The following is a 12,431-nucleotide window of genomic DNA, read 5'->3' on the forward strand; positions in this document are numbered from 1 at the left end:
TTCTCTGCAAGAACAGCAAGCATCCTTACCTGATGAACCATCTTTCCAGCCCTAGTTTCAAAGAATTGAAAGCCTTGGTTTTATTGCAGGATATTTGTACACTGTGTGAAGATGTATTGCTGTTATTGGTTTAATAAAAAAAGCTGAACAACCAACAGCTAGGCAGGAGAGGTTAGGCGGAACTTCCAGGCAGAGCGAAGAACTCAAGGGATAGATCTAGGCGCCAGGATTTCACCAAGGAGACACAGAGGAGTTGGACATACAGATTGAAGGAGAGATTAAAAAAAACCATGTAACAGAGCATATATTAACAGAAACAGGTTAACTAAGTTATAAGAGCTAGTTAGGAACAAACCTAAACTCAGGCCAATAAGGCCAAGCTTTCATAATTAACAGTAAGTCTCTGTGTCATTATCTGAGGGCTGGTGGTCCAAAGAAAGTCTGACAAGAAAGTCCAACTACATGGTTCAATGGGTATTTGCAGACTTAAGAGAAACAAAAACCACAGCCTAAATGTGAAAGAAAAAAATGTGTGTGCATGTGTATGCAAGTGTGTGTAAAAATACCTTTCACTGGACACAATGTCCTCAGGGTTCATACATGTTGTCACACATCAGAATGTTTTTGAAGTCACGTACTCCATTATATGGCCATATGAAGTCTGAGTCTGAACATCCATCCATTTGATCTAAACTGAGATCATTGGGCTAGAGCACAAAGAACAAATAGACTGACTGTGTGCAGAGTATGGCGTTATGTGGCCCTTATATATAAGCCCTCACCCCATTCCATAACTTTAAAATGGGAATCTGAGCTGGGGATGTAGCTCAGTTGCTAGGATACCTACATAGTATGCACAAAGCCCTGGATTTCATCTCTAGCTTAGTATAAACCAAGTATGGTGTTGCATGCCTCTAATCCCAACACTTGGGAGATGGAGGCAAGAGAATCAGTTCTAGGTCATCTTGTGCCATCTGAGGCCAACCTGAGATGAGGGGGATGGGGAGGGAGAGGGAAAGGTAGGGAAGGAAGAGAGAGGGAGGGGGGAGAGGAGGAGAAAAAGTCAATAGAAAACTAAGGAACAAGCTAAGCTTTCCCTCAAAGTCAGTTCTTTCCTTTGAGACCAGCTCCCTTCTCCAGTCAGTTTCTTTCCATTCTGTCAGTTGGATTCTAAAACCACAGACAGACCAGGAAACTTTATTCATCTTTCAGACCACATCCCATTGAGTGGGAGCTGGCTGGTCCTAACGTTCCCCCAAATGAGGAGCACTTCTGTCTACTGTGATTCCAAGAAACATATTGCAACAGTGGATGGGGAATAGCCTGGCATAGACCAGAGCAACCAGCAGCATCTATGCTAGGCAGCTGCCTGCATCCCTTCAAAGGACACCACCCGGACACATGCGTGCAAACCCCTTACCCAGGCCTCCAATACATCACCCCATCCCAATCCAGGTTTGCCAAGGCAGTCTGGGTGGCACAGACAGGGGCAGCTGGTCCAGACCCCTGGATGCAGCAAGAAGCAGGCGTGACTCACTCACTGGGAGTCTGCTGCTTTCGGACACAAGCATCTCAGCTGTGCAAACATGGAGGGCTGAGTCACCCCATGGTCACCCCGGGCACCAGGGCCTCCCTCGTACTTGCCTTCGGACTCCTTGATCTTTTCCTCCACGAAGGACAGTCCTTTTGCAAGAAGCTGGTTCTGCCAAGAGAGAACAAAGAGCACAAGAGCTGGGAGACTCTGAAGCGGAATGGCCAGCCCTCCTCCGATTCCAACGTGCAGTGCAGACTTTGCGAGCCTGTTGGGCCAGTCAGGCCTTGACGATTAAGAGGCCCTTTGTCCTCCTGGAAGGGCAAGAACTCAGAGGAAGACTGTGAGACACCACGCAGCCAACGGGGAGTAAGCCAAACGCCGAACGCAGTCGCCACCCAATCTCTCAAACTAAGAGCCACAGAAGGGGCCCAGCCCGGTTCACTGTTGAGCCCAGTGTCCTCGAGGTCCTGGATGGCTTCGACCCACATGGAGAGTCTTGGCAAATGGGAAATTAAACAGAGGTAGATTTTTTTCTTCTTAAGAATAAGTTCAAAGGCAAGTGTAGTGGTGCATGCCTTTAATCCCAGAACTCAAGAGGCAGAAGCAGGTGGATCTCAGTGAGTTCAATGCTAGCCTGGTCTACGTTGTGAATTTTTTTCAGAACAGCCAGGGCGACAAAGGAAGACCCCCATCTCAAAAGAATAGATACATAAATAAATTCAGGGAGTTGGGAAGGTGGCTCAGTGGCTCTGCTCTTCCAAAGGACCCAGGTTTTAATCCCTGCTCCCACATCATGTGGCTCACAATTGCCTGGTACTCTGTAAGTACCTGCTCTCATTGTGCACATACTTACACACACTTACACACACACACACACACACACACACACACACACACTTAAAAGATAAATAAAAAATTTAAAAAGAATAAATGTGGGGCTTCTCACACCTGGGGTTTCTTACACTTAACACAGTAGAAAGAGATCATATGCAAACTCCTGGGTAGCAGTGAGCATGTCTCCATCAACAACAGGGTGTGCATGGGAGAGCTGTAGAGAGAGGCAGGCTACGTTCTTTCCTGTCACAACCAGCTTCTGTCTTCACTTACTAACGGCTGCAGGCCCAGGAGACAAAACTGCCCTTCCTGGTTCTGAAAACTAAGCTCTTTTCACTCTGGGCTGTGTCCCTAACACACAGAACCACCCCGAGGAAGTCACAGAAACTCTGAGATCACTGATGGCCTGGTACCTCTCCAGACCTCCCTCATTAGGTTATCAAAGACTTGTGCTCCATCCTGGGAGAAGTAGACAGCAAGGCGGTGTACAAACAACAAAACCCAACGCTCTCCTCACACCGCTTTTTATAAAACCCAAGTTCCTAATACAGTTATCTTTGTTAGAGTTTCTCCTGCTGTAATAAAACACCATGACCAAAGCAACTTGACAAGGAAAATGTTTATTTGGCTTACATATCCTGAGTCACAGTCCATTGAGGGACGTCAAGGCAGGAACTCAAACAGGGCAGGATCCTGGAGGCAGGAGCTGATGCAGAGGCCATGGCCATGAAGGGGTGCTGCCTACTGGCTTGCTCCTCATGGCTTGCTCAGCCTGCTTTTTTTTACAGAATCAAGGACCCCCCATCTCAGGAACAGCACTACCCACCATGGGCTGGGCCCTCCCTCATCAGTCACTAATTAAGAAAATGCCCAAAGTATAGCTTGCCTACAGTCCAATCTTATGCAGGCATTTTCTCAATTGAAGTTCCACCTTTTCAGATGACTCCAGTCTGTACCAAGTTGACACAAAAACTAGTCAGTGATGACAGCAGTGTGTGTAGTTGAGTTTGAAGAATGTGAGGACCACATAGGTTCAGGTCCTACTCAGTTACTTTACATATTTATCTAGTTTGTTAGTCAGTTAGTTATAGACAGGGTCTCCCTATGTAGCCCAGGCTGGTCTCAAACTTGTAACCTTCCTTCCTCTGCCTCCTGAGGACTGGGATAGCAGGTATGTGCTTCCAGCCCCTCCTAGCTTTCACTAGTTTTCTTCTTTTTTTTCCTCACTAATTGTATTATTTTATTATGTTTTTCAATTGATTTAATATATTTTAATTTTTGTTTTGTTTTGTTTTGTTTTTTGTTTTTCGAGACAGGGTTTCTCTGTGTAGCTTTGCGCCTTTCCTGGAACTCACTTGGTAGCCCAGGCTGGCCTCGAACTCACAGAGATCCGCCTGGCTCTGCCTCCCGAGTGCTGGGATTAAAGGCGTGTGCCACCACCGCCCGGCTATATTTTAATTTTTAAAATGTATGTTTATTATTTGTGATTATGTGCCTATGTCTGGGGGTGGGGGTGGGGACGTGAACACATGAGCACAGTTCTCACAAAGGCCAGAGACATCAGATCCCCTGGAGCTGGAGTTCCAGGTAGGTGTGAGTCACCCAATGTGGGTGGTGGGAACCGAACTTGGGTTCTCTGCAGGAGCAGTATGCACTCTTAGCGGAGGTGCCATCTCTCCAGCCCCATATTTTAAAAGTTTAATGGACACATAAAATAGTTGTGTATTTGTGACCTTTAAATGCATGTATTATAATATGTAGTGAGGAGCTCACAGTAACTGGCATATCTCAGATACTTAGCATCTCTTTGTGTTGGGGACATTTAAAATCCTCATTATCATGATACCATTGGCATACCATCATGTTGTTAGCAAAGCCATTGACTACAGACATATACCACTGTGTATCCTCAGCAGTTACTGATGGAGGTGGCAACAGCCTAGCGGCTTCCTGGGAGAGAGAAGTGAAGAAAGTCCGTGATGAACAGGACTTTAACCGTCCTGAGAGATTCGGGGCGTCTGTGTGTAGGTATGTATGGGTCTGTGCGGGGTGTCCTTGCCTCCATTTCCACTGGTTTTTTTTTTTTTTTTTGGATACAAGGTCTCTTGATGAAACTAAAGATCACTATTTTCAACGAGAGCATTTAGCCAGCAAGCCCCCCAGCATCCTCCTGCCTCTGCCTTCCCAGCACTGGGGTTACAAGCACACACAACCAGGCCCGGCTTTCTCATAGGTGTTGGGGATTCACACTCAGGTCCTCCTATTTGCACAACAAACACATTACCCACTGAGCCGTCTCTCCAACCTCTGGACCAACAACACAGTTTATGAAAAGCACCATCACATGTCTATGACAGCTACACATGATCCAGATTCCAAAATCCCAAGGAGATTCAGCTATGACCCAATTTTAAAATGTAATTGGCCATTGTTTAATTTCAAGATGGCAGATGAACCTCAAATCTCAGTTCGAATTACACCATACTGGAACATGCCAATTTTGTTGAAGGGAGGAAAAAAAAAAAAAACTGTTCATCACAAAATACTATGACCTGAACAGGCAATTAAAACAGAGCCCCAACCTGTTCTCCAGCTCTGGTCCAGCAAGTGCATCCCGCCTCTGGGTCTGAAAGCAAGAACACAGGCCGAAGTCAGCTGGTCTAGACGGCCTGGCAGCCAAGGTGGATGTGAAAGATTCCTCAAATGAGAGGAAAGGACAGTCAGTTACTCCACCTGAGCACCAATTCCACTGTGACCTTGGAGGATCTGTCCTAGTACTTCCTCAGAGTCAGTCCAGGTGAGGTTCTCAGAACATCACCTCCGTGCTGCTCAAGACTCCTCCTGTCAACACGGGTACCCCAGCCTTCCTCCAGAACCAATGGGCAAGCTCTTAGTCACCTTTCCAAGGCACATATTCGAGTGCAACCAAGACTCCTTCCAGAAGGGGGTTATATCATCTTGTTCCATCTCTCTAATTAGCTACACTAAGGGAAGCAGCAGCAAATGAGGATGATAAAGGACGTTAATAAAAATCAGTCCAGTTATAACATGAATTAATAAATACTTCCAGGGCTAGGGACATATGTCAGTAGGGGAGAGGTACTTGCTAGGCAAGCATGAGCACCTAAGTTCAAATCCCCAGCACTGTAGAGGCAGGAGGCTCTCCCTGAGGTTTGTAGTCTGCCTGTCTAGTTCCAGGTTTAGTGAGAGATTCAGCCACAAAGGATTAAGGTGGAGAGTGAGAGCCAGGACATCTGGCATCCTCTGACTTCCACATGTACACAGACACATAAAGATACTCATCCACAAACACTCGGATCTAACACACACACACACACACACACACACACACACACACACACACACACACACACACACTAAATGTATGCATTAGGCTTTCAGACCCTGGAGGACAAGGACCACTTCTAACTTTAGTACTCCACTCCCAGCACAACGCTGGGTAGAGCTGGTGCTTGGAAAAGCTTTGTTGAACTTAATCCACTGCCTATTTTGGTGACAAGAATGATTTTGTATTTTTAAGGAGTCAAGATAAGAAACAGAATGTTTTTAAGGGGCTAGGGGAGGTGACATGGGGTCCCTAAATCTGTCACCATTTTCTTCATCTGGTAAAAATTCCTTTGCCCAAATCAGAAGGAATAAATTCCAGCAGCTGGCCCAGAGCCTCCTTCCTGGCCCTTGGTCTTCTCCCTTCGCGGAGATACTGGAAGGAAAACTATGTGTTTCCAAGGAAAGGGAGTTATTTCTGGCCTAGGGGGGAAATGACACAGAAAACATTCTTTCGAAGTCTCTCATGATACGCAGCACGGAAATTCTGTAGCTTGGATCAAAACAAACAAAAGCATAGGGTCTGCAGGAGCCTTTCGGGTCACCGACTGCTTCTCCCTGCTTGGAGCCTGCGGTCGCCAGTCTGCTCACACACAGATTTGCTGATATTTAAGGGGCTCCATTTTCCAAGAAGCTAAAACCCCCTTGAAAAGCATGCCACCAACGCTTTGATCTTCCCGTAACTGAGGTTAGGTTAGAGTTTCCTCCCCCAGATTCCAACCCACAGGAATGCAGCTCGGATTCCACTAGGAATCCTTTATTCGGTGCCTGCTGCATCCTGCAGGATTTTCAGGGGCAGCCCAGCACCCAGTTTCCCTTCTGTGGAGAACTCCTGCCTTGACCCCCTTCTCAGTCACACACCAACTTGACCACAGCCATTCTCTCTGTTCAGCCACCAGGGCTGCTCCTGTCCCCACTCCCCTTCTGGGGCCCCACTGACCAAGAGTCTTCCTCTAGTCAACCTGTAGTCACACACCTGCACTCCTGTGGATCCTGCATCCCTCAGGGCCTAGCATTGGAAGGGCGCTACGGTGGGAGCTCAGTGCTCTGCAGTTGCCACCTCTGGGAGTGTGTGTGTGTGTGTGTGTGTGTGTGTGTGTGTGTGTGTGTTGTGAGGTATGGTGTGTGTGTGTATTGTGAGGTATGGTGGGTGTGTGTGTTGTGAGGTATGGTGGGTGTGTGTGTTGTGAGGTGTGGTGTATGTGTGTTGTGAGGTGTGATGTGTGTGTGTGTGTATGTGTTGTGAGGTGTGGTGTGTGTGTGTTGTGAGGTGTGGTGTGTGTGTGTATCGTGAGGTATGGTGTGTGTGTGTTGTGAGGTGTGGTGTATGTGTGTTGTGAGGTGTGGTGTGTGTGTGTGTTGTGAGGTGTGGTGTGTGTGTGTGTATCGTGAGGTATGGTACATGTGTGTGTTGTGAGGTGTGGTGTGTGTATGTATTGTGAGGTATGGTATGTGTGTGTGTTGTGAGGTGTGGTGTGTGTGTGTTGTGAGGTGTGGTGTGTGTATGTGTGTGTTGTAAGGTATGATAGGACACAGTAACACAAAAGCACAGAGAAGTCTGGAACCACCACCTCCCAGGAGAGTTTGCAGGCCTTCTTCAGGCCCAGGGTCTGGGCCACACCCACACGTCCCCACCCTGACCACGCTGTCATCCCACCTCTGAGGTGGAGATGAGTTGATGTTAGTAGAAGTCTAGATCTAGGCATGGTACATGGAGGTTAGCGTTAGACACACGTCTACTAATTCTTGAACAGAAGCATGATGACACCCATCCCCACCAGAGTTTGTCACTGCTGGGACACATTTGCCAGGTGGGCCTTGTCGCCCACCCCCATCCCCGCCCTGTGATCTATGTGGCACAGTGTTGAGATTTCAAAGACGTCTTAAGGGTCACCTGACTTCTGTATGTAGCAACAGCAGACCCATGGGAAAGAAATGGAAGTCCGTACCCCATCTACAGCCACATTTTGATTTAGCACTGGGCCCTGGAGCTTATGAAGCCCACACCACCACTATCCACTTAACCTGAGAAGATGCCAGTTTGGCATTTATGGAACTTAGGCCTGCTCACAGGTTCTGAGAGACAAAAAAAAGTCCAAGGATGGGAGAGAAAGGAAGAGAGAAGGACATGAGGGAGAGAAGGCAGGAGAGAGGATCGGAAAGGGAATAAGAGAGAGAGGTAACTATTCTGTACTACTTTTCTAAGCATCTGTTCTTCCTGGACCTCACCTCAAAGAATTTCCATCCCTGACAAGGGCCTGAATCCAGAAGATTCTTAGCAGACATTTGCTTCTAAGCAGCGTTGAGATAGCCGGACTCTACTTTTCTCTCCCTGCCCCAAGGCTCCCCCTACCACCCTCCAGCCAGCCAGCTTCCAATCACAAACCACCAGTTCATTAAATAGTAGCTCCTTAGGAAATGACTTGGGACTTGGCAATGGGCCGCTTGTTACTTAACACATCCTTCTGGCACACCATCAGTGAACTTGGCCACGGACAAAACAGCACATTAATGAAGTGGCAGAAGGATCCGGAAGTGGAAAGAGCTGACATTTTTCCCCGTAAGACACAGAGAAATGGGCTGCACACAGAAAAATGAGGCTTGGGAAAATTCCGACAAGGATGAGGAGGAAAGCATCCCAAGCCATCTGCCTCTAATAAGGAAAGAGATGGGCTTATCCTGGGTAGCATGGGGCTCAACGGGCGTGCTGAGATGAGCAGAGAAGAGGACAGGCATGCGTGGGTACAGCCTGTCAACTGTGTACGTCAAGCAGGGTACCTCCCAACCCAGTCAGAGGAACCCAGGAAAGAAAGTAATCAAGGAGGCTGGGGAAGAATAATGCCAGCCCCACCTTCCCAGGAGGAAGAATTCCATGCCAAATAGGATTGCAGGCATGTACCCGCCATTCCTGGCTTCTGGGGTATCAGGAATTGAACACGGGGCCTCACGTATGCTTGCCAGGTACTCTGCCAACCGAGTCACATGCCCAGGCTTCATTATAATTCTCAAGACAGCCTCCCATATTAGACAAGAATTCACAACAACCTTTACTTCTCATGACCATCGGACAGCTGACCACTTTTACTCATTTTAACACCACGTGTGCAGCACCCGCCGCCGCGGCTTGCTGTGCCTTTATTTTGCCTCCTCACTGCTTCTGGCTCATTCTGGTCCTTCTCCGGTCTATAAGAAATCGCTCAATGTCATACATAACGGGCTCCTGAAAATGTGTTCTCCCAGAACAACAAACCTACATGACTTCAAAGTTCCGAATCCTGCTCCCGTAGAGCTAGGAAGGGTGATCAAGCCCAGAGCCACACCCCTTCAGAGTCCACCTCCAGGTGATTTCTTTTCAGTGTTTTGTACCTATGCATTCTTTGCCTTCACAATTCAGGATGCAGTAACCCAAATCCAATGGAGCCAATGATCCATTACCTCAGCATACCTATTGATTTTCATCTTTATCTAAAGACTATTAAGGCCTGGCGTTATCAATTTCAAGACTCATGTTTCCACTTAGTTTCATAAACTATGAGAAAAGCACAATAAAAATATTCGAATAATTGCACAGATTTCATGCAACTGCGTCAGAGGCTGAGGGAAAAAAATCTGCTGAAAGATAACTCCTGGCTGGCAGAGAATACTCTCTGTACCCCCCGACTTAGGTGGCTCCACCTCAGAGGTCAGAGTGGCCCCCAGGAATTTCTAGGCCATCCGGATGTTTACAGGCTTCACCACACCTTTGTCCCAAATACCAGTCAAGCCTCAATCCGAATGACCTTCTCACCTAAAAACATAATCCTCACCCAGCCTCCTTGTCAAAGCCCCTTTGTGCACTGGCCCCATTTTTAACCTACAGCGAATGCACGGAATTACCCTTCTTCCCCTATGGCCACCTCACAATCTCCACTTCCTTTTGGGGAATCTTGCTCATTACAGAAGTCTTCCAAGATGGATCAAAAAGGAAAAGCTGTACCTCTCCTCCCCCATTCAGTTTGGATTTGGAAATCACAAGGGCTGTTCTCATTACCCTGTCCCATCCATCCCTTACAAGTCTCATTTTTCTTTTCTTTTCTTTTCTTTTTTATATTGTTTTTTGTTTTGTTTGTTTTTCAAGACAGGGTTTCTCTGTGTAGTACTGGCTGTCCTGGAACTCACTCTGTAGACCAGGCTGGTCTCCCGCCTGCCTCTGCCTCCTGAGTGCTGGGATTGCAGGTGTGCACCACCACCGCCAGGCTCGTCCCATTTCCATAATTATTTATTGTATTTATTTATATTTACTTATTCTGAGCTTGATTTGAAGACCCTGCCATCCATTCCCATCATCAGGCAATGCGCTGTGTGTGCTGCTGATAGTAGATTCATTTATACTCCTGCACTGTTTACATTTTGAACTTCATTCTGTCTAGGACCCCTCAACATCATCTCCTCTCTCAGCTACTGCCAAGTGCACATTTCCATAACACTGTGATGATCATTTTTTTCCTGGGGCTCTTGCAGCAATCAGATAAACAAATGCATGCACATACCTATATATATATTCACATACATGTGTATGCTAACATGCACATGTGCATGCACGTACACACCACACACACACACACACACACACACACACACACACACACACACACGTTTCCCTCCTCCCTAACACTAAATCACCCAGAGCCTTTGACTTTAGTGCAAGTTTCTATATGAAGCAAAACTTTAATCCCACCAAAAGAAAAAGAAAAAAAAAATCTTCTGGGCTTGGGGGCAAAGTTTTTAGGAAATAGTACAACCCACAGATGCAGAACTAAGAAAGTAAGGTATTGGACACCCTGCCCCTCAACTATGAACCACAGAGATACCTTATGAGGCAATCCAAAAATGCAGATCATTTTATAATAGCTGTTTTCAAGCATGATAGAGAGCCAATTATTCCTCCAAGCAGTCACTAGGGCAGAGTGCTACTTGGAAACCTCAATTTTCTTCCCAGGCGATTCAAAACACACAGGGGAAAGTGGGGAGGGGAATCCATCCTGGAAATGTCAGAGGTTGCTCTGGCCAGTGTCTCATGGAAATCTATTCAGGCTCCGGCCAGTGTCTCATGGAAATCTATTCAGGCTCCCGCGCATCGAACAGGCTGTCTTCTCTGTGTGCAGAGCAGAGATAAACACCACTCTTCACCTGCTGCCCCAGCCCTCACCTCAGGTTATTTTCATTATTCTTCACTGTGGATGCTCTTTCTTTAAAACCGTAAAACGAAAATGCTCGCCTGTGCTAGCAAAAGCAGAGCCTCAGACAGAAAGAGTTCTCACTGGGAGGGGAGGGTCCCAAGAAGGGGCAGACCTCACTTCCAAATGCAGGTGCCTGGGGGTGGGGGTCTGAGCCTCACACTCAGGAAGAGCACAGGGCTGAAGGAGTTTGTTTACATTCTTCTGAGCCACCTCGGGTTAGGGACTTTCCTAATTGCCTGGGACTCTGCTTCTCATAGGCCCCGACTTCCCTCCAGGTCCTTTGTTGGAGCCTCTTATGGCTTCGCCCCTGGAAATGAGACTGTTGGGAAGCCGAGTTTGCCTCTGTGAACCTGACTTTCTCCTGTGGAGATTTCTTTTGCAGCCTTGGGAGCCTCCTCAGCAGCACCCAGCCCCGGCCTTCCCACATGCATGTCTCCTGAACCACCTTCACTGTGGGGGCCATCGCCAGGGCCACCCACACCATTGTCCTTTGTGAGCTATTTTTTTTCCTCAAAACTACTTGTCAAAATTGTCATTGTATATTAAAAAGAAACCAGTAGCAGCACCACTTACGAACTCACAGCAAACAAAATAATGCCACAGTACCCTAGCCTGTCACGTATGAATCCCTAGCTAAAGATACCAAGTTCAAGGCCAGCTCCCTCTTCCTTATATAAGGAGACTGCCAAGTCCTGAAGAAGACAGTCCAAGACTCTCTGGGATGAGTAGCAGGGCTGAAGTAAAAAATTTTAAAGGGAAACACTTTCTAAGCCCAATCTCATTCATTGCCATTGTGTAGGTCGCCAAATGTCACTTCTGGTATGTATGGTAGACAATCTCTCCTACCCTCCTAAAAGGCCAATATACATGAGAGAGAGAGAGAGAGAGAGAGAGAGAGAGAGAGAGAGAGAGAGAGAGAGAGAGAGAGAGAGAGAATGCTTAAAAACACCATGGGGGCGCCTGTACACCCACAGTTTTAAAAAAAAAAAAAGCACTTAACACCTCCATTAGAAGAGTGTCTAGGAGAGCCCTTTTTCAGTTTAGCACCTAAATAAGGAAAACCCCAGATTCAAAGTTCTGAAAATCAGTCCCCACACCACACCCCAAGAAGAAGACTCAGCATTCACCCCACAGCTTCTCTGGTTAGGATCCTGATAGGAAATGACATGTGGTTATTAGTTTTGAAGTATCTGGCATCTTTGTATGCAGTATTAGGTGCCCTCCCAAAACCTCAGGGCTTCCCAGATGCACAAGTCCCCACCCAGACACACCCTTCCTACTGGCCTAGGGGTAGCCCCCAACACCAAAAGACAGCTGACATTTAAGACTCGACTGAAACCACACGGACCCTGTCTCTTTGAAATGTCAAGGCAGAAAGCAGCCAGGCCCAGCAGGCTTCTTCAGAACTGGTGAAAAAAAAAAAAAAAACAACTCTTCTCTGCAGCCTTGCTTCAAATCAATCAATAGAGACCACAGGGGGCAGAGTGAGGTAGAGGCTG

General features: G+C 47.1%; 1 protein-coding gene across 1 annotated transcript in view; it reads right to left on the reverse strand.

Moving 5' to 3' along the window:
* The window catches only part of Prr5l (proline rich 5 like), an 85,770-nt gene that overhangs the window by 31,258 nt on the left and 42,081 nt on the right, over positions 1-12,431 (reverse strand). The window contains exon 5 of the mRNA XM_042275798.2: positions 1,645-1,702. Within this exon, the coding sequence (XP_042131732.1) occupies positions 1,645-1,702 (58 nt within the window). The remainder of the gene's footprint in view (positions 1-1,644; positions 1,703-12,431) is intronic.

This window comes from Peromyscus maniculatus, chromosome 4 (assembly GCF_049852395.1).
Source record: "Peromyscus maniculatus bairdii isolate BWxNUB_F1_BW_parent chromosome 4, HU_Pman_BW_mat_3.1, whole genome shotgun sequence".
In the NCBI taxonomy this organism is placed as follows: domain Eukaryota; kingdom Metazoa; phylum Chordata; class Mammalia; order Rodentia; family Cricetidae; genus Peromyscus; species Peromyscus maniculatus.